General features: G+C 51.2%; 6 protein-coding genes across 6 annotated transcripts; 4 read left to right on the top strand and 2 right to left on the bottom strand.

The window, feature by feature from the left end:
• Window positions 1-1,804: 1,804 nt before the first annotated feature.
• Window positions 1,805-2,659, top strand: BO95DRAFT_28855 (uncharacterized protein). Its single transcript, XM_025581705.1, has one exon. It carries the CDS (start codon window positions 2,089-2,091, stop codon window positions 2,548-2,550), a length of 462 nt encoding a protein of 153 aa, XP_025445677.1. The 5' UTR covers window positions 1,805-2,088; the 3' UTR covers window positions 2,551-2,659.
• A 6,691-nt stretch (window positions 2,660-9,350) lies between these two features.
• On the top strand, window positions 9,351-10,951 carry BO95DRAFT_332007 (uncharacterized protein; the record flags this gene model as incomplete). Its single annotated transcript, XM_025581911.1, has 2 exons — window positions 9,351-10,856; window positions 10,913-10,951. Coding segments are annotated over 2 exons (1,545 nt in total), but the record flags the coding sequence as incomplete, so codon positions are not given.
• A 488-nt stretch (window positions 10,952-11,439) lies between these two features.
• BO95DRAFT_28845 (uncharacterized protein) lies at window positions 11,440-12,105 on the bottom strand. Its single transcript, XM_025581703.1, has one exon. It carries the CDS (start codon window positions 11,988-11,990, stop codon window positions 11,568-11,570), a length of 423 nt encoding a protein of 140 aa, XP_025445675.1. The 5' UTR covers window positions 11,991-12,105; the 3' UTR covers window positions 11,440-11,567.
• Window positions 12,106-12,399: 294 nt separating this feature from the next.
• BO95DRAFT_428959 (uncharacterized protein) lies at window positions 12,400-16,469 on the top strand (the record flags this gene model as incomplete). Its single annotated transcript, XM_025584868.1, has 6 exons — window positions 12,400-12,412; window positions 12,521-12,537; window positions 12,597-12,620; window positions 12,691-13,106; window positions 13,175-13,750; window positions 14,153-16,469. 6 exons carry the CDS (start codon window positions 12,400-12,402, stop codon window positions 16,467-16,469), a joined length of 3,363 nt encoding a protein of 1,120 aa, XP_025445674.1.
• Window positions 16,470-16,640: 171 nt separating this feature from the next.
• Window positions 16,641-18,193, bottom strand: BO95DRAFT_28812 (uncharacterized protein). Its single transcript, XM_025581700.1, has 2 exons — window positions 17,928-18,193; window positions 16,641-17,863 (listed from the first exon to the last, which is right to left on the bottom strand). The coding sequence occupies exons 1-2, from the start codon at window positions 18,074-18,076 to the stop codon at window positions 16,813-16,815; spliced, it is 1,200 nt and encodes a 399-aa protein (XP_025445673.1). The 5' UTR covers window positions 18,077-18,193; the 3' UTR covers window positions 16,641-16,812.
• A 759-nt stretch (window positions 18,194-18,952) lies between these two features.
• BO95DRAFT_450657 (phosphatidylinositol-3-phosphatase YMR1) lies at window positions 18,953-21,342 on the top strand (the record flags this gene model as incomplete). Its single annotated transcript, XM_025588019.1, has 3 exons — window positions 18,953-18,976; window positions 19,050-19,532; window positions 19,591-21,342. The coding sequence occupies 3 exons, from the start codon at window positions 18,953-18,955 to the stop codon at window positions 21,340-21,342; spliced, it is 2,259 nt and encodes a 752-aa protein (XP_025445672.1).
• Window positions 21,343-21,903: the final 561 nt, after the last annotated feature.

Here is a 21,903-nt window from a genome sequence, read left to right as displayed (position 1 = left end):
TGATGGTTGGAGCCATCGCCCGCTTTTCCCGGTGCGCTCTCGATCACTTTTTCTTGCTCTTGCTCCTCCGTGGCCTTCAGCAACAAATCTTAGCCAGATATGCAAGTGTCCAGAATCGTCATCGGCAGTGGAGCATCAGCCAGGAAAAGACAGGAAAACAGAAGGGGACGAAAAGCCAGAAAAGGCAGAGTCAGTCAAGTAGGTTAGTAGTTGGTCAATCCACGACCCTGGAAGGCAAAGGCAAGAAAGAGCAAGAAGAGCACGGGGCTAGTTTAGACCAGGTGATCCCCCATGATTACTGAATTATTACTATTTCGGCTCGCTGAGTGATTTCTCCATCCGTACATCCACCACTAAGTTGCTACATTACTACAGAGTGCAGGGCACATAGTGCTCCATATTCAAGTAAAGATCATTGCTAGTTAGTAAGTACACTACTACGGCAGATGTGAGTTCACTTATACTTTGGACTAACCTGTGGAATACTGACTCAAGATCCAATTTCCACATACTCATACCGACCCATAATACCTTTTACCTTTTAAGGGTCGCGGATGTCCGCGAACAAAGAAAGTTTGGACCAAAAGGCGCCCCTGTAGTGTATCTAAGCTGTTTCTTGCCTACCGGACATCGCTGGGGAGCGATGCCTGCTGATATGGAAGTGCTCTCCGGTCGGGATGCGACAGAAGATGATTTAACCTTTTCTATATCCTCTTTTCTGTCGCACTCCCTAAACTCCCTGAGAAGGTAGTTGGGGCCCTGTTCATCCTGAGGTTTATTATGGTGAAAGGGGAATAAAGGTGATGTTTTCCTTGGAAAAATCTTCAAGGTCTCCTTTCGAATGGATCAACATGCATCAACACAATGCCACAGTGGGATAAGAAGCCGGTCAAGTGCCCTAGCTAGGCAGGTCACACAAAAGGGCAGACAGACAGACAAGACAGACACCCATTCCGAACTTGAGTTTCTGCCCAGGACGGCCGGACGGCCGGGCGGACGGACAAGAGACAGAAGCTGAACCATGGATCAACCCCAACAAGCGTTCCATTCATTCTCAATTCCTGTCTGACCCGGAAAGGGCCCATTTGCCAGGTGTGTGCGTGGGTGCGTGGGTGCGTGTGTGTGCATTGTCAGTGATGGTGACACCGGAATGGCAAGTAACCCAACAAGAGCTGTGCTCTGAAGTACTTTTCCTTCTTTCTTTTCTCACCCCCCAAATAAATTGGTTGTTTGACTCTATATCTCAACGAGAAAATTCGTATACAATGTTGTAGACAGATAGAAAAAAAGGCGTGGTTGCAGGATGGGCTTGCAGGTTGGAATCAGGGCTGGGGCTAAGCTAAGCCCCTCTCCTCCGCCTCCTCCTCTCTCAGCTCGCTCGGCATCTTCCCTCTTCTTCCACCGCGTTGAGCAAGCGCTCCACTTGCCATGCAAACTGCGATGGCTGAGAGTGGCAGTACATTTATCTTCTCCCACTACCAAGATACCCATGCATAATACTCCTTTTAGATATGTCGACATCTGAAAAGTGGGAGCGAATACGATCCATGTCCGACTGTTCAAGTTTCTAGTGTTTCAATAACCGAGTCAACAGTTACAGTAAATAAGTTATATCGATACATCTACCTACCAATTTACCTGCGCAATCAAACCTCAAAAGTCGGATGATTGTACACAGATTATCCATCGCATCATTTAATGCTACAATGACCAATCAACGCACGCGACAGTAAAAAGTACTCAACGTTATTCCGCCTTTCCCAAAATCACGAACCTACTAGGTAGTCTTCTCTATAGACTGAGTCAAGACAAGCCCACTTTCTCAATGCGAGAGTATTCAAGAATTGGTGAAAACCAAGATCTAATCAAGTACGTAGTCTAACTTACTCAGTATGGGTAACTAAGACATAGGATCAAAAAGCCCCTCGCTGTTTTAGACTTGACCTCTCCGGCACGCGATACCGCCACCCACTTCGCGTCCTTTGACCGGTGGGACCTTTTCGAAGCACCTCACATGTGGCAAGTCAGCCCTGAGATCCAGCTTCCCGGTGAGTGGACTTCTTCACGTCTACAATGCCGTAGTCCCAGATGCCGTGCGGGCTAGAATTAATGATTCGAAGTCTGTATCGATGTAAGCTATGTACTCACGGCCGAGAGAACAGTTTTTCATTCATACTACCCACAGTCCATACACAGGACAAGTATAACGCATGCATACCAGACCTGTCGTCGCATGTACATCACCGCGCATATATGCGAGTAGGGAAACATCTACTCATACCACGCAAACGCCCATGCGGGTACGTAGAAAGAAGAAGAAATGGAGATGTTGGAAATCCACTCTCCCGTATGACTCACCAATTCCGATCGTCCGTGTACCCTTATCATTTCCAAACGCATATAGAACTGGATCTATACTGCCTGCTCTGTATACCTACCTATGATGATGGCAAACCGACGCCTTTGCACAGAAGCCACCGTCTCATGTCGTTGAAATTTGAAATCACCCGGGCACAAAGTCTGAAGCAAATGTCTTTGACTGACCAATAGTAGAAGGGCGATTTTTTTTATACCTGCTCTTCAAAGGCGCACATAGAAACATCTGCAAAAGAAAAAGAAGGAAGGCTGGGAAACATCTCCATCCGATAGAGGGTCCCGGTCCACAAAACGCACGGTCCAGTGGTACCCGACTCGGGTTCCGATGCAAATAGGTCCTCCGTACCTTTACTGGAAATAATACTCCTATCGTAGTACTACCTACACGCAGAATGGGAAAGCTGATACAAGAGGCCGAGGTGGCTCATCCATGTTCCTGGGAAGTCGTCGGTGTATCGCAACTCGGGGCATGGTTCACGATGGGGCGGGTTCCTTTTCTGCAAGATGAACAGGGGTGGACGAATAAATTCCTGACATGCAGGATATTCGGTGTGGGAAGTTATACAAATGTTTGGCGTGGAAAGGGGAAATGAGCATATTTGCTGTTCAACACCTGCACACCCCTGCTGGTTTGCTCATTATGCTGTACATCATGGACCTGCGTGATTAGTGCTGGATCCTGGAGTTTCGAGTATTGATGTTTCTGGGCTGGTTTCTAGAAAGAGTATATTGTCTGTAGTTGTGCTGAACCGCACAGAATATGAGCATAAAACATCAGGAGTACTTCGGAGTAACGTTGTTGCAAGGCAGCGAAAACAAGAATACAGCAACCTGTATTCGACTCGTGGACGGTACACTTTTCAGTGCACTTCTACTCATAGTCGCCGATACCCGCATTATTGCGCGTTTGCATTCAGCATCTGTCTGTGGCTTTATTGACAAATATACAATCTACCAAGACGGACTTTCCACCAGAATATGGGAATAGCCTCAAAGGTCGTTCCTGTCCAAGCGATATTACTCAAACCCTCGTTGTTGAACCTACCCCTAGATTTTACTCTCAAACCGTATCGCCGGAGTGAGTATCAAGAAGAGCCCATGCGCTCAGCTGAGGGAATACTGAAGGCCAGGAAATTTATCTGAAGAGGCGTCGTGGGGCGAGCTAAAAAGCCCTGGGCAGTTTAGGTGAGAAATGCCTCTTCTGGCCGCGGATTCGTTGACGAGCTTCAGCGGCCGGCTCGCTCGCCGCAGCTGAGATCCCCGCTACGGACTCTCATTGGACTGGCCTCGACGACCGGTCATCTCCAGACTTTCTGGAATAGGAAGGGCAGACGGACTGGGAATGCACTTGTAACGAGACTCGTTACTTGACCATTACCGGTCTTGTAATGAAGAGAGGGGGGTGGGCAATAGAGGGAGGATGGAACGGAAGGGCAAGTCCTCTATCCCGATCTGCATGCATGCACTCGCATGCCTTGGATGACCGTATCGTTCAGAACCCGGACTGCTTGGTGTGCACGCCTGCATGCGCATACACGCGGCTGCGACAGGCTGACTGATACTCCTGTGCCTCGTATGGTTTCCCGAGGCGGCACCCACAGGGTCTGCTGGAGATATTGCCCTTCCCAGGCAATAGGCTCCGATGCTGTGACAGGGTGGCGAACTCCGGTGCACATAAGGAAAATAGCAGACGGAGTGCAAGTGCTAGGTGTCCGGCGATACCGAGACTGACTGAGAGGACGGGCAATCTTGTGATGGGCTCCTCGTTTGTTTGTCTGTCCCGCGCTACATCAATCCGGATTGGACTGTCTGTCAAGCATTGCGGCAGTGACCGAGTTCGGTAATGATTGCGCCTGGAAATCTCAGTACGCGCTCGAGAGTGGGTTTAACGACAGACGCAAATGGAGATGCGAAAATTGGACGAACAGGATGGATGATACCGTATAACGTGACCGGCGGTTCATGGTCTGGTGCCAGAGCGCATCGCTTGATCGGCTGGGGTCGGCTCCCGACGACAGACGAGCAAGAACCGCATATCAGAAGCAGTCAGCGCGTCGTCAGCTTCGCGCTAGAGGCCCAAAGACCCATCAGACTGGATGTCGAGCGCCCGAATGACCGTTTACAGCGCTGCACAATGACATATCGTGGACCCTGCTGTCTTATACAGAGTCGAGCTGAAGAATCGAGAGACAAGCTGGCAAGACATGGGACGCTCCACTGGGGCAAGATTGTGGATTGGTACCTTCGAGATAAAAAAAGAAAAGCAAAGCGTAACGCATGTACTGTGTCCCGAGGTGAGAGGGAGAGGAGGACAGCGGAGAATAAAGCTACCTATGGGAAGAGAGGAGGTTGTCCTTCCCTCCATCGGCGTCGGCGATGGCCGAGTGCTGCGCCTCACTAAGCCACCATTGTGTGGCGAGGTTTCTGCAGGCGCCGGTGACATCATCCTTGGTCGCAGAATTTGGGCTGACAGCAAACAGCAAGCAGCAAGCAGCAAGCAAAGGATCACGAATGACTGGCGTGGATGAACAGAACCAACTCGGTCGGACTGCAGGCAGCTAGTTATTGCTGTCACAATGAGCGGGTAAAAACCTTCCATTCACCAGAACCACAGGCAATCTTGGAAACTCTCAACCCTAAACCCGTATGTAGAAAGCAAAAGAGAGAGAAAATAAGTAGATGCTGGCAACTGCAAAAATCTTGACTTCCAGGTGACTACAATCTAGCGCTTAAAGAGATCCCTTCCAATACCAGCTTAGGTGCAGCAACCGGCGCTGATCAGCCAAAAACTTCCCTGCGAGTGCTCCGGCGTTGCGCATGAGCTCTTGAAACACAACATGCGGAGCCCGAGCAACGAAGAACTAACCAAAGCAGACCAGAGGTCATTGCGGTCATCCTGTCCTAGCGCATCCTGAGTAGTATGAGTATGTAAGTTCGACTCTCTGTGAGAGACAGACAAGCAGACCGGGAAGAGTCTGGGATAGCCCAATAGCATGGCACTTGAGATGCAACCCCGTACATAAGCGCCGACGCCTCGCCTTGCCTAAACCCAGTCAGACTTTAGTCCCTGACCAGCCCTGCAACCGTCCAATACAGGCTGCCTCACCGAGGCTCATCCCTGCTCCGTGTTTCAACCGATAACCATGAGGGGAAGACGGAACTAGTACTCCGTACTCCGTAGGCCGCACGGGAGGTGAGTATGCAGGTTGCCGGGAGCCTGAGGTCGTTCCCCTCCCTCATCTGAACAAGAGGGTGTGCGAGACCCACTGGGCGCTGCTGACAATGCATATGATTTTGGTCATGTGTTCGGCTAGCCCTTTTGAGAGCGTAGATCGACTGGCCTGGATTCAGTCCTGTTGGGATGAGATCAGTGGGATTCCAGTCTGGGGTTGGATACGACATCAAAAGCTGGTGACACTTTCAGACCTCGATGCTGGCCAGAACCCGTCCTCGTACTCTCGGATCTCTGGCACCACTACCCAACATGGTTCGCTGCATATTCTTCACTGAGACAGGATCTACTCAGACTTCGAGCCGAGACAAATAGGATCGGGAGTCGTGCTGCGATTTTGTCTTGTCAGGGTGAGCAAATGGAATTTTTTCCATTCATGACGACTAGTTCGAATTCGACAAATAATAACCACGATGGCCAAGCTCCCTTCATCTAATTTGAAAGGTGCGACACAGAAGGACTGGTATTGCCTGTGATCGGACCGTTTTTTTTTGGCGAATCAACCCGACGTCAGCACCTAATTGTTGCAAGGAACGACGAGCCGTGAAAACTGAAAGTTCAGAAAGAGTATGGCATGTGCGAGTAGTCATGATACTTTGGCTTTGGCACACCTCGCTCGAGCTCATTGGGATGTTGTACATCAAGAGCCCGTAGTTGTCTTGAATTACACTCAGAATTATTCGTGTCTTTGCTTCCGCAAGGTGACTCTGGGGAATAGGTCTCGACTGATCTGCGACGATGAGTCGCATGATTCCTGATTGGGTCTTGCTGTAGTTGGTCATAGCTTCACTGGAGTGTCTTGCGTGGTCTATGGTGATAATGTCTCACCGTCCGTCAGATCTGACTGAGCCAGAGTCAATGTCATCTCAGGTGGATGCGGAAGGAGGGAATGAAACCAATTGCACCGCGGCGCGGCGGTCCGATTCTGCGTTAGCCAATCCAGCGGTCCTCAACAGTCAGAAGCAACGTTCGTCCAGAACTTGAGCAACTTTGCGACACACCAGAGAGAGACTCCAGCCCTTTCTGGTGGAGACGTATGAGAGAGATACTAGCTTCACATGGTCTTGGAGGATCAATAACCTCTCACTACACCTCTATTGTCTTGTCTAGCTGCGTCATCCACCTATCCATCTACAATCTAAGGTACCAATCAACTTAGCCACTTACCATTTATCGTCAAGTTAACAACAAGTTACCCCAGCTATACACACAGCTCCACCGATCCAGTTCTTTCGACTGAACTCCACTATCTCTTCCCCTTTACGAATTCAAACCCACCACCCAAACAGGAACGACCGTGATCGATTCCTCCCGAGCACCACCCATCCAGATAAGACAATCCGATCACGACTAGCGATGATGGTCTAAAAAGGCATGGTGGATCAGGGAAGACAACAGCCTCGCGACTTCCAGCCGGATCAATCCCTTCAGCGAAGGGGATATGAGAATGATCCGCGTCACGCCACGGCGGCCGGGATCGGTTTGAGCAAGAGTTGATAATGAATCTAAACAAGGTAGGATACTAAACGGGATGCCAACCGGCGTAAACAACCAGCATAAGCATAATATGCTGTCGTTGTGCATAGGGATTGATGACTATAGCAGGTTAAGGAACATAGCGAGTAGTGGCTAGATATGGGCCACAGCTTGAGGATGGGTACTTATATGTGCAAAGAAAAAAGGGACAGCAAGTCCAACAAGACAAACAAAACAAGCTCTGAACACGGAAAAGAAAGAGCGATGCTTCAGGCCTGTGCGCTGCGGGCTCAATGTTGGGGTTTGTATCAGCTTGTTAGGCTCTTGGAGTTATTCGGGGCCCGCTTGGTTCGATCCAAACCATATTTCTGGGTCTGGTTTTTGAGGCAAATTATTCTCCCCCCCTCTACCCAAATAACAAACAGCTCTGGATGCTCTTGGTATGTACATGATCTTCGGTGCAGGTTCGTCAAAGGCCATTGGTTCTTGTTCGCTCAGGCAATAAGCTGTTCGTTATTTTGAACGAATTCTGTAGATACAGTTTGACCCCTGGGTTTAGCTTCCTGTATCTCTTCAGCGAACAGCCACGGGAAAATACAACCACCTGACCCAGAAGCCCAATTTACTTATTGAAGGCCCACTTTTTAAGCAGGGTCTTCGTTCTTCGGCGTTATGACAAAAGGTCATAATTGCTCCAAGATTCCTTTTCTCCCTCTGCTCTAATCGAGCTAAGATTTACCCTCCCGCGAAGCGAAGAATCACGGCGCGAATCCCGTTGCGACACCCTTAAGCATCAAAGTTAAATGCCATTGTGAAACGGTGCCTCAATTTCAGACTTTTCTGCTGGTTCCGAAGCAATAAGAACCGTCCGCTCTACAACCACGACTCGCCTGGGAGATCACATGCTACCGAGTTGGTTCTGTTGGCAGTTCAGTGCTTGATGCTGGAGTTGAATTGCTTGGTGTTGGGGTTGAATGGATGAATCGTTCGTGCGGGTTTTTGACACAGTTTACAGCAGCAATAGCCACGGCTTTCAGGAAAAGACTACAGTCACTCCAAGAAGAAGGTGTCTAGGTTTGCTTGTTGAACGGTGGGAAGGGAGAATAGTCCTTATAGATGCCTATCTTCTCAATCATTCAAGAAGATAACGCCTCGGACGATGCATAAATGTCGCAGCGACATCGTCATCCAGCCAGGTACCGAGTTGAACTTGCTATGGCCCGTGCATTTGGATATGTTTCTCTTTGAGGGAACGCTCATATCCCAGTGACCAGAGACAATGCCTTGTTCCTGCCATCTTATCGTCCCCACGGATGCTAAACACGTCCCTGTCGATCACCGGGGCAATGAGCCTAAGCGGAAAAAGTAGACTGCCTCCAAAGACCAAATAATGATCTCTTGTTGTAATCCACCCAGACACGGATTTACTTCTCCGCGAGGACCCCTAGAATAGCCTTGAGAGCACTTACTGCGAGAAGCATAGTCCCCTCCTGGTCAAACCACGGCTGTGCTGCGGAAGCGAACTTTATCCCCTTGGATCACGGACGGAAAGCGAACCGCAACGGCCATGCTACCGAGAAGGGATGTAGGAACCCAAACGAAACACACCATCCCATCCTGTTCATTTCACTGAAGGTTTGATAGGACCCTGGCTCCAATTCGACGATGATTTTGAGCGAGAAGTTTGAACCATATAAGGAGCACTGGCAATCTGCATTCATTTAGATCCAGCACCTTCATTCCTTCGTTGCTAACCTTGTGTTGATAAACGCATCCTCTCGTTATGCGCTTCTCATCGACTCTTCTTTCGGCCGTCGTGCTGTCTGGCACCTCGTTGGCAACCTCGGTTCAGCCAACCTCAGCAGCCGTGGCTGCACAGCCAGACGCTCAAGGGATAGTGAGTCCATCAGCGAATGCAGCAATCCCGGCAGTAGATACGACAGGAACGGCAAAAAACGAACAGCAACCCAGTGCGAGTGTCAATACCAATCAACATAACGCAATTCCCGTCGGCCAGCAGTCATATGGGAATGCTGCCCAACAGCAGGCAGCTGCCAATGGCGTGTCCCAGCAGCCATCCACCGCGGCAGAAGCCGCTCCCACACAAAGTGCTCACGGAGACCTCTTATCTGGTCTGGTTGGTGGCCTTCTCGGAGGGGGCCACAACTCTGATTCTACTGCAAAGGACGGAGCAGGCTCAAGTCCATCACAGAATTCGTGGTCTCAGACAACCACAGCTCCTCAAAGCTCTGAAACAAAGAAACCTGACCTTTTGAGTGGCCTTTTTGGCCTCTTGGACCCCTCGCTACTCACGGACATTGAGTCCTTCTTTCACCACTTCGCATACCTGTTCGACGACAAGACAACAAACCAGACAAAGTCCTTGCTCGACACTGCCTACAATTTGTTGACTCCAGAGTTGAGTAACGAACTGCTCACTCTGTTGAGCAATGCAAATCATCTGCTGACGCCGAATTTCGTCAACGAGACTCAGCAATTGATCGCTTCTGTTGGCCCCTTGGTTACACCCCAGCTGTTCCACAAGGTCTCCGTGTTGCTCGACAATGGCAATGAGCTTCTCACCGCAGAGTTTGTCAAAGAGGTCAACGGTCTGATTGGCAATGCCAATCAGTTGCTGACGGCCGACTTTGTCAAGGAAACTCGGCAGCTGATCGAGGCTGTTACGCCCCTGTTGACCCCCGAGCTACTGAAGGAGGTCGGAACCTTAGTCAACAACGCCAATGGTCTTTTGACGGTCGAGTTTGTCAGGGAGGCCAAGTCATTGATCAAGGCCGTGGCTCCTATACTGTCTCCCGAACTCATAGGGGAGGTTGGCACCTTGCTCAGCAACGCCAATGGACTCTTGACGCCCAGATTTGTGAACGAAACGCAATCATTAATTGAAACAGTCGGACCTGCTCTGACACCTGAGCTGTTCCGGGAGGTCAATTCTGTACTGGGTAACGCTAATACATTGCTGACGACCCAATTTGTTCACGAAGCCCAGAGCTTGATCCATTCAGTTGCTCCTGTGTTGACACCCGCTATTCTCGGAGAGGTTGCTGGCTTACTGAGCAACGCCAATGAACTTCTGACGCCGACATTTGTCAATGAGACTCAGTGCCTGATTGGCGCGGTGGCGCCTGTCTTCACTCCTGCCCGCCTCAAGGAAGTCGGCCAGCTTCTGAATAGCGCCACCTCCTTGCTGACCCCAGGCTTCGTTGATGAGACACAAGGCTTGGTGGGACATGCGAATGAATTGCTGACGCCCGACTTCGTCAAGGAGACCCGCGCGTTGATTGGGGACATTTCCCCTGTGTTCACACCCCAGCTGCTCTCCGAAGTAGGAGGTCTGCTCAACAATGCCAACGCCCTGTTGACGCCAAAGTTTGTGAATGAGACCCAAGGTTTGATTGACGGAATCTCGCCGATCTTATCTCCTGATATGCTTGGCCTAGTCGGCGGTCTCCTCGGAAATGCCAATAAATTGTTGACCAGCAAGTTTGTCGAAGAGACTCAAACTTTGATCGACAACGTGTCACCTGCCGTCACGCCTGCTCTGCTTGAAAAAGTGAACTTCCTCCTCGGCAATGCCACATACTTGTTGACACCCAAATTTGTCAACGAGACGCGCGATCTCATTGACGACGTGTCGCCAATCCTTTCTCCAGAGTTGCTTGGTGAAGTCGGGGGCCTGCTTGGTCAGGCTAACAACCTGCTGACGCCCAAGTTTGTCAACGAAACGCAGGTGCTCATTGAGGATGCTTCTGAGGTAAGACCTTGTTACGTATAAAATTTAAAATAAAAGCTAGAAACTGACAATCATAGTTGCTTCCTGCTCTAGTCAAGGTGCTGGGCACCTTGTGAGCATAAAATTCGGGAAAATTGTTCACTTCGCTGACGGCGGAGTTACTTGTTGATGACCAACCATGCGATGAATTGTATTTCTTTGTTCGTGATGATCTGCGTCGTTGATGTGGTTTTGATACATGCTTAATTGTAATCCGTGAATAGCCCACGATTGAGGAGCGTCTCCTTCAGAATCAAGTCGTTCATTTGGACTCTTGCCACACGTCCCCTCCGAGCTCGTAGCAGCTCGTAGCATTTTATTTCGTTGTTTCCCTTGGGCAGACGGGAGACTCCGTGGAGTGCAAAACCCGACAGCCGGTCTTAGAGGAAAATCCATATTTGCGGCCAAAGACTTGGTAGGTAAAGTCGAAATGGACATCCATCCAGTCCACGAGATGAATAAGCACTAGTCGTCGATGTGTCATGAAGCCAGACCCCCAGCAGGCTCTGTCGTGCGGAATATGGCTTCCATCATGCACGCAATGCATATGATTGCGGTACTTGCGGCGAACTGCGCTGTTTCTTGCATGGCGCGAGTTTCACTTTGAGTTGCAAGATTGGTGGCGGTCGGGCAGATAGGTTGTGCGACGATGTTTAGGCGAATCTGTGCATGTCGTTTCTGCGGGTTCTGCTCTCAGGACGGGATGTCCGAGGCCTTGACCTTCTGATATTTCGAGAGGACCTTCATCTCCGTGTTTCGCTCCTTGATCTTCTTATCCATCGCTTTCTGAACCTCTTCGCGCTTCTTCTCGGCCTCTTCCATCTTCTGCCTGATCTCCCTTGCGACCTGCTCTTGTTCTTTCAGTGCCGCTTCGGGCGAGGGGAACTCTTGGCGTAGTTGCTCGAGCTGCGTGCGCATCACTTCATCCACGTCGATTGGCTCACAGGTGACTGGATTATACTGGTGTGGCTGTAGAGGTGGGCCGGGAACACGAATGCTCGAGAGAAGTTCGTGGATGGGAGTCGTGCGAAGCGGCGAGTCGAGCGGGACCAACTTGGCTGCAGGCGACGGTGTCGGCTCAGAAGGCGGCGAGAGGGGGAGTTGTTGCTGATCCATTGCGGCTGGAGGCGGCGCGTTCACTTTGATTCTTCACGGGGTGAAGAAGCGTGCTAGAGAGCTGGAATAGCTTTGCGTGCGCCAACACCAAGTTTTCTCGCGCGCGATCGTGTCTTGGCTTGAGAGTGTTGCTGAAGCTCGGCCAATTTTGTCTCGGACGCAATTGCTGCGGACTGGATGATTCACCGCCAAACATCGTTAAGGGCGGTCAGTTCCTGCCGACAGTATTGCCAGATATGCCGCCTTCGCACGGAAGGCGTGTGGGGAGAGCCGTCGGACGTATCGGAGATGGTGTCGACCGGCGACGTTATCGTGATAAGTGTGGATTGCTCTGAAAACCATCTGGGGATTTTGATGAAACGAGTGAACCTACTAGGGTCTTGAACTGTAGGCCTTGAGCTTACCAGCTATGCAGGCTTTTGGTATGTTTTCTGCATTTGCGCCCGACTCTTGCATATGACCCCTCAGGGCGCTGTGACCTCATCTCTCTCCTGAATCTCTTGCGCTGACTCTTGAGCGCGACATACTAGTCCCGAAGAACAGGAGAGTAAGTGGGACTGCTTGTGTCGGTACTTAAGAGTTGCGAGTGCTGATATCCGGTCATAGCCTAAATTTGAATTGGTGCTGAGAGTAAGGACTTCCCCGTCAAGAACCCATCGCAAGCGTTATCTGGAGCTGACAATTGAGGGCTTTCTCTCAGGTCATTGATCTCAACAATGTACCCCTTGTGAATGGCACAGCGTTTGTCAAGTGGCGCCTTCCTTCTGGGTGTGCGCCCGAACATCACGGGCATACCGACAAAGCGGTCATTATAGACCACAGAGCATCTTGGAACTACGAGAAAGTGCTGCAAGTCCGACTGACGATCGATCGAAACCAGACGCTTCACGAATGCGAACTATACTTCGAGGTTATACAAGAGTTTGCGTCAGGAGGAAATAATAATGAGAAGAGCCTTCTGGGAAAGATCAGGCTCAACTTGTCAGAGTATGTGGACAAGAGTGACGACGATGAGGGCATCGTCAGGCGCTACTTGATGCAGGACAGCAAAGTCAACAGCACGCTTAAGGTCGGGATAGCTCTACGCCAGGTTGAGGGCGATCGGAACTTTGTTACGTGCGTTCGACCGTCGCATCTAGACATCACCTGAAGTATTTGCGGACTGACAATTTGACCTCCTCCAGGCCCCCCCTCAAATCAGCGATGGTGTTCGGAGGGATCGCCGGTGTTGTCTCTACCGAACAAGGCGAGCACGACGACCTTGGCAGGCTGCCGTCCATAAATTCCCAGAGCAGAGAGGTCACTGACATGCAGGACATGTATCGCCGTACTCTGGCCGCTTCTTGGATTTCGAGATCCGATGACCTACCGGCGGATAAGCTGATTGAAGAGTTGTTTGCCGGGGGCATCAGCTGGGCAGAGAACCAGCACTCGCCGTTTGCAAACTCGACAGATCACCACGCTGACCGGCTTTCCCCGTATAGCCGGACGGGCATAAGGCAAGCTTCGACGGAGAATCGTTTGTCGCCTAGTAGCTTCGAGAAGCGACCTCGGAGCTCATCCAGCAACCATTTCCGGAATGAACCAAAGGTGTCCGAGATGAGTTCGAGCGCGGATCATACTAGGAAAGATGGAAGCATCGAACAACAGCTCCACGACAATCCGAAAGGGAGGAGCTGGAAAAGTCGTAATGCGGACCACGAATTATCCGAGTTCGATGTCCGCGAAGACCTACGGAGTTGGGAAATTGCAAGCAAAGAGTGAATCGCGGCGGTTGTGAAGTTTGTGAAGTCGGTTGACAGAACCACAAGTTGTATCCCATCAATTGTACATAGTCTCAGTGTCGATTGCAAATCCTGAATTGAAAGGTGTCTTAAAGATTGGTCATGGTGAGAGACAGAAATGGTTTTCCGTATTGTACAAGCCTATTCAAAGAGTAGAAAAGTGGATGAGCCGAAGCCCCCCCCGGAAGCTGACATGGCTATTCTGCTTTAGGACTAGCGTCCTCGGCGATTGCCTCCATTCTTTTTGAGCTTCAAGATTTCGATCACGCGAGATTTCAGACTCCGAGATTCACCCCAACGCCTCGTCATCCATATGAATTCCCGGTCGTCGAAAGGAGTAGTAGGGCTCCTTAAATGTCCGCTGCGTCCCTATTGCAGAACAGAAAACACCCTTCCATTGCGCAGGCGCAATGTTATTGCTCGATTCAAATCCGACAAATACACGGACGATCCGGGCGATAGCGTCGGGGGCTTCTTTTCTCTAGACGACCTTGAAGCAGAGGAGTCCAGACGTCGGCACGGCCGTATCAAGCGCATGCGTCGTGTCTTGAGCGAGAAAGAGCAAGTAAGACGACAGAAATCGAAGAGCCACACGATACCAATCTCGGTGCGTTCTCTGGGAGACCCGGCTCAGGTCGTGGTTATCCAGGATCGCAAACGTCGCAGACGCTCGCAGATTATCGCAGAGAAAGACTCGTCGGAAGAATCCAAGGGAGAGCACTTTATGCTGAAGGAATTGGAGAAAGACGCCGCTTTTGCCGATGAAGATCTCTATATCGCACACATTGACGAGCTAGGCTCTCCTTACCAACCCTACGACAAATTAACACGCGCCGACTGGAATGATCTGAGATATAACCTTCGCTCATCCTTCAAGATCTCACAACTCTCTGATTACATTCAACAACGAATCGACAAGGAAGGCCAAGACACACCCCAGGGTGACTCTGAAGGCAAACACTGGCTACCTGGGGTGATGAATCTCATGGAGTTGGTACCCAAACGTGCTTCTATCCGAACTGGAGCACTTCAGGGTTTAAAAGGGAAGGATGCTTTTGCTGAGAAAATTCTTCGGGATTGCTGGCACCTAAGTATCGCTGGCGAAGTCGGCCAGCTTGATATCCCCATGCCTGACACCGCATTTCATACGCTGCTGAACGCCGAAAACTTCTCGTTTGAGGAGCTCGCTGTGTTACACGATGTTAAAATCGATGTCTCCCAGGTTTTACAGATTATGAGGGTAACCGGACGACAGGAAGCATGTGAGTCCATCAGGGACATCGTTCGTGACGCCACCATGAGAATAAAGGAGGAAGGCCTCACGCTACCAGTCAGTGAGAACGACATAACTGCTAATGCCCGCGTCAAAAGCCCTGACTTTTTATCTTGGCTCAACAAGACTTATGGGGTGACCTTTGATGGGAAGACATCAGAAACACCCAGGCGGATGTTCTATCTTGCTGAGAACAAACAGCAGGCGGATGATGCTCACAGGACGCTGCATCTTGCATGGCATAGCACAAACAACCATCCTACCCCGTTCAGTACATACATGCCTGCTACCGAAATGGCTAGCATCAATAACATCGACCCTGAGCTCAACACACCATGGTTTGATCGACGACATTCGTGGTTCAGATGGGCGGTTACACATGAGACCGGCGAGGTCTTGACACCCGGCTCCTTGTTAGAAAGGCGCAAATTTTTTAACAAGCATCAATTCCGTTTGTCCAATGTGCTTCTCAAATTGCTTCGGAATCCCAATTTCAACAAGACCATTGGCATTGAGAATCCCACCGATACCTGTGAGTCGGTCACTGCGGCAGTTGGAAAATGTCTTTTCCTCCGCAAGCCTACCTTTGAGGAGACATCGGTCAGCGCGCCTCAACTTGGCCGGCTGTCCCTCCCACGTACATTCGCTACAGATATACCTCGTGCAGCACCGTTCTTGAACAATCTGGTGCCTCAGAAGTCCGATGAGCAACAGGTGCACCGCATCCGATTGGTTCCTTCAGCTTTCCATGCCCAGGTCTTCCCGCAACTCGAGGTGGAAGTCACAGTGAATACTTCCAAGTCTCCATTTTACACCGGCCCTGAATTTGCCCTTCAGAGCGCCAAGGTGGTTTTAGCTGAAAGCAAACTCGATTTCCTTCTCCCAGAGAACGGGCTCGATCTCCGATTCAGCCGACGCTTGACCCATGAGCTTCCTACGGGCTCCGCAATCGATCCATCATTAGGTGCACTTGAGGAGAGCCTGCGAAAGGTTTTCCGTCAGTCTCTCGAGTCCAGCGGTAGCGAAGTACCTCTTCCCAGCTTCACTCAAATCACCCTTCCTCGTAAGCTTCTGGGCCAGACCCCGGCCACGGAAGGTGAAACCTTGACGGCAGACTACATTTTCCTGCCGGTGAACGACGCCCGAGGCACTCGGGTCCACAGATACAACTACGGCGGCCAGCAGCTCAACTACTCATACTACGAGAGTGGGCCTTTCTTGCCTCATCGTGTCACCGAGCTCTTTTTGAGAAAGGACATCGGGAACCCTGACTCGGCCCTATCGAACGCCGTTCCTGGCGCGACTGACCCCGTGGTTGAGGATGGTTTCCATGAATTCTATAAATCTGCATGCAATTTGGCGTTTGACGTGGATATGGCCCGCCAAACAGAGGCGGCCTCTGAAGGTCCGGAGGTGTTCTAGATCCCAAAAAGTGTCTTCTGGCGTATAGGATTAGACCACATTTTCATGTATTTATATTTCTTGGGGGGACTTTTGGCATGAGGCATGTATACTACGAGATATCTAATGGAATAGGCTCAGCTCAGTGCTTGCGGGGAGAAAATAAACGCAGGTCCGAGTCTCGGGCGCCTGAAGAGTACTGTACCCATGCTTCTGTCCAGCCACTTTTTGTGGCCGATGACAGAGCAGTATACTACCATTTGCCCGAATCAAAGCTAGTCCACATCACTTTTGATAACACCGGAACCCGACGAACCCATATGCAACATTACATCGACGCGGAGGGGGATCAAAAAGAATCAGCTCAAATGCCCACGAACCGATTAAAATCGGCAATTCCCCATCGAAGCCCCAACTCCCAGGCCTGATGGTTCTCTTCCAGCCGTGCAACGTCGCTTGCCCGTCGACGAGCCCACAACTCCACCTCCCCGATCCTGTCCGCCCCCTCGCGCTGCGGCACCAGCCCTTCCACCGCGGCATCGAAAAACCGCAGCGCATCGCTGTATCCCAGATCCCAGCCGTGGACGAAACTCTGCCGCCCGACCGCACGGTGGCAGTATTTCTCCTTTGCCCTCTCCCCCTTCTCCCCTTTCACTTCCTCCTCCTCTCCCTCCCGGCGCGCCAAGGCCTCCCTCAGTAACTGCGGCCGCTCGATCCGGGCTTGCTGGGCCTTTGTCTGGACTTCGTCCCGCGAGAGTAGCAGATGGCCGGGGGCCGCCGGGGGTAAGTTTAAGGTCGCCCTTCCTGCCGGTGCTGGCTGTTTAGAGTCGGCCTGGGGTAGTTGGTGGTGGAGCAGCGTCTCGCAGTCACGGAAGAGTTCGGTCCCCGCGGGGCTGTTATCGCCGATGTACAGTGGCAGAAACTCGTCGATGGCGCCGACTATCATCCGGATCTCCTCGTACCAGTCGCGGAGAGTGGGGGAACCCGGCCTCGGCGTCTCCTTTGATGTAGAGATCCGTAGACCGACCACCCCGTGCAGGGCGTGGAAGGTTACCTCCTGGGCTACGAAGGCGATACAGTCCCGGGCGAGTGCGAGGCGCTCGGGGCTGGAGCGGAGGTCTACCCCGTTGGTGGTAAGGTCGAAGTTGAGCAGGATCCCGATTCCGTGGGCGTGGCACCGCTCGATGAGATGCTTGATGGCGGACCAGCAGCGCGTGTAGACCTCGGATGGGGCGCCCTCGAAGGGGGTTCCTTGGCTGAAGAGAGGACCGAGGGTGAGGAATCCAAGGGGCAGTTGGATCGTGTTGCAGTGGCAGGTATCTCTGAGCCAGAGCAGCTCGTCGTTTGGCAGGGCGGAAAGCCAGTGGGATTGCCATGTTGAGGTGGTGGATTCGAGTCCATTCGTTTCGATGGAGCTGTTTAGGTTTGGTTCAACTCATGCTGCAAGGGTTTGAGATCTTATGAAGGGGTGAGACAGACCTTGTTAGTGCTTCTAGCTCGTTTGGCGCGGTGGTTTGGTGGAGGGACGGGCCTTGTGTGAAGGTAGATCCGAAGTTCACTCCGTAGAAGCGACGGAAGCGAAATATATCTTGGCCCCGAGGGGGGAGTGGACAGTATAGATCTGACATTTATCCGCGAATAATGAGAAGTGTTCAATTAGAGATCGAGCAGGTATGCTGCTTGTTAGTTGACTTGACGGTAGTGTTGAAAATCGCAGGTGGTAAACAGAGTGTTGATGCTGGCAGTAATCGTCAGTAGTGCGTGCAGACTGTCGCCACAGATATTCAGAGAAACTGCTATCCTGCTCATGAACAGCAGAAGACGAGAGAAGGGCCGGTGATAGCTCGAGTTCACAAGTCGATAATGTCACATGGAGATTCTATTAGTTGGGGAGCTGATCGCTGTCAATTTGCACTGAAGCCAGGTGGATTTCCTAATTGGGAAATGCTTCACAAGCAAACGATCATGTTGATCTGTACTGGATTTATGACTAGCCAAAGGCTTCAATTGAGCATGCAAGAGCAGTGCGAATTCTCTTTTGAGACTGACCAAGGATATTAGTGACTTGTGGTTGGCATGAATAAGTGTACGAAGTATGGTCAGTTACAAGTTACAGGGGGGCAATGGTAGTAGATCACACGGGTGGGCAGATTGACGTAGTTGCAGCAGCCATCATCGGACCTGTACTGTACGTATTTGTAGCGAGAAAGGCGAGGGGCTCCGCATTAGGCCGAGTTGTCCGTGCCCGCTACTGACATTAACCCCCCTCTCCAACTTTGTTGCAAGTTAATGTTTGTTATCCTTCTCCCCTTCAACAAATCTTCAACAATCTGGGGTTTTTGTTTCTGTCCTTCCTTCTTGTGTTCAAATAGTTCTTTTTGTCATCTCTCTTTGTGTTCTTTGCCTGTCGTCATACTTACCGACCGTGCCGGCGCACTGAACCTCAATTGTTGCAAACCCCCCCCCAGCCATGAAGCTTATGCGGAGACAGTGACAGCTAAGGCATGGAGAGAACACGAGTTGCTAAGGTTAGTCCCATCACAGTGGAGAACGGATAAATCTGAAACACAAACTGACGCTCTTCTGTCGATGATTCCCCAGGTTGAAGATGTGACCTTGGCGCGTCGCGGTGAACAGGTCGTCGGTACACTTCATCTTACCTCTCACCATATAATTTTCTCCTACATCCCTCCCTCGACCGATAAAACCCAAACCCCCAATGCTGCTGGCCGGTCAAAGGAGCTCTGGATCACATATCCAATTATCTCCTTCTGTACCTATCGCCCCACCCCCGCCGCAGCCCGCCAGCCATCTTCAATCCGGCTACGATGTCGAGATTTCACCTTTGTTTGCTTCTATTTCACTAGCGAGAGCAAGGCCCGAGATGTATACGAAACTATAAAGTGCTGGACCTGCAAGGTTGGACGCATCGATAAGCTGTATGCTTTTTCCTACCAGCCGCCTCCCCCCGAGCAGAAGTTCAATGGTTGGGAATTGTATGACGCCCGTAAGGAGTGGGCTCGGCAAGGCGTGGACCAGAATGGCTCGGGTTGGCGGGTATCTCAGTTAAACGCTGATTATGGGGCAAGTGTGACCTGAGAAAACAACGGAGTTTGCTACATCATTAACCATTGAACCTCAGTTCTCTGCGACCTACCCTGCTCTCATACCTGTGCCGACTACCATTTCGGACATCACGCTCAACCATGCTGGCAAATATCGATCAAGAGCAAGAGTACCCGCTTTGACGTATCTGCACCCTGTGAACAATTGCTCCATCACACGAAGCTCGCAGCCGCTGGTGGGTGTGCGCCAAAACCGAAGCATTCAGGACGAGAAGTTGCTCGCCGCGATCTTCTCGACTTCCCGCCCCGAACGACCGCTCGCAAACTTCACTCCGCCGAATCTGGAGCCGGAATCCTCCAGTTCGACATCGAGTGATCCGTCCACTAGTCAAATGCTGGCTGACCTGACCAACGCCGAAGAACTGGAAGATGAAATGCTGGCATCTTTTGCCGGCGACCCGGAGGAAAAGCCCCACATCTACGGAGCCCAGCAGCGCAATCTTATTGTTGATGCTCGTCCAACCGTCAACGCTTATGCAATGCAGGCTGTAGGGCTTGGGTCGGAGAATATGGACAACTACAAGTTCGCTACCAAGGCGTACCTCGGAATCGACAACATCCACGTGATGAGAGACTCCCTCAACAAAGTGATCGATGCTCTCAAGGACTCTGATGTGACTCCCTTAGGGCCCAATAAGGACCAACTTGCACGGAGCAATTGGCTGAAACATATTTCGACGGTTCTAGATGGCGCGGGTCTGATTGCCCGGCAGGTTGGGCTCCAGCATTCGCATGTTTTGATCCATTGCTCAGACGGATGGGATCGAACGAGTCAGTTGAGCGCATTGAGTCAACTTTGCCTCGACCCGTACTTCCGCACACTAGAGGGCTTTATGGTGTTGGTAGAAAAGGACTGGCTATCATTCGGGCACATGTTCCGGCACAGGGCCGGACATCTCAACAGCGAAAAGTGGTTCCAGATTGAGAACGAACGGATTGGAGGTGATTCGAATCGAGCATTTGGCGAGGCTGGTGGTGCCAGTAGAGCTATCGAGAATGCTTTCCTTAGCGCCAAGGGATTTTTCAACAGAGACAACAACAGTCGTGATTCTCTTGGAGAGTCGGATGGGGAGATGCAATCCTATGACGGCGACAATGCGAAGAAGCTTTCAGTGCCTAAAGCAACGCCCGTGGAAAAGGAGGTAACCAAGGTCAAGGAAACAAGCCCGGTCTTCCACCAGTTCCTGGATGCAACCTATCAGTTACTCTACCAGCACCCTACCCGGTTCGAGTTCAATGAACGGTTCCTGCGACGACTATTGTACCACTTGTACTCGTGTCAATTCGGAACATTCCTCTTTAACAGTGAGAAGGAGCGGGTAGAGTGGAACGCCAAAGGGCGTACTCGGAGCGTTTGGGATTACTTCCTGGCACGGAGGGAACAATTCCTCAACCCTGACTATGACCCGCAAATTGACGATCACAAACGTGGAAAGGAACGTCTAGTCTTCCCACGCGTCAATGAAGTGCGGTGGTGGAGCGAAGCATTTGGTAGAACCGATGCTGAAATGAACGGCCCTCGGGCCCCTGGCTCGGGGTTATCGGTTCCCCGTGAGACTCCGAGTGCTCAGCGGTCGCCAGTATTGACTGGGATGGAGACCGCTAACCATTCTGTCGGCGCTGGCTCCGCTGGCAAAGATGCTAACAACGCCCCACCGAGCGGCATCGCAACTGTGACTGCGGGAATCTCTAATTTGGCATTCCCCAAAAGCAAAGAGAACAACCAGGATACGAAAAGCATGAATCGCATGGAGCTTGAGATGCAATGAAGGAGTAGAGACACCAGTCGGCCTTCAAACTGATGAAATGACGCATTGCGTCGCAGTCGGTCTAGGCAGGCAAATCTATAAAAGGCGGCGAGTCTTCTGTTTGTTATCTAGCAATTGTGTCCTTAGTCTTGCTTTTTTGACGCTGCATATTCTGTCTTGGTTTCGTCGGTAGAGCTACAGTTCTAAGGCCGGGATGACCAGTGCATACTCTAGTCGAGGCCAAAAGAGAGGAAACATGCCGAGTACCACCCATGTGGGGGGTTGCACAACCCCGCTGGATCTGTAAAGAAGTGTTTCTTGACAGATTGATGGTGACTTAGAAGGTGACCCATCCACTTCCTCAAAGTCTGGGAGAGAACCCCAAGGGGCAGTAAGTATAAAGAGAGAAGAAGAGAGTAGAAAAGAGAGCGAAAGACCGAACGTTTGGATGTTGTACTGAGTATGTTGTTACTTATGTTATTGTAGCAGTTGATGCCTGCATACTCAGGCTGGAATACCGGGGGGGGATCTAAACTGGAAACTACAGAAAGGGCCCGGGACTCGGGAGGGGGAAAGCTTACC

This window comes from Aspergillus brunneoviolaceus, assembly GCF_003184695.1.
Source record: "Aspergillus brunneoviolaceus CBS 621.78 unplaced genomic scaffold BO95scaffold_11, whole genome shotgun sequence".
In the NCBI taxonomy this organism is placed as follows: domain Eukaryota; kingdom Fungi; phylum Ascomycota; class Eurotiomycetes; order Eurotiales; family Aspergillaceae; genus Aspergillus; species Aspergillus brunneoviolaceus.
The sequence above is the reverse complement of the archived record's forward strand: the minus strand, read 5'-3'. Positions and strand labels throughout refer to the sequence as shown.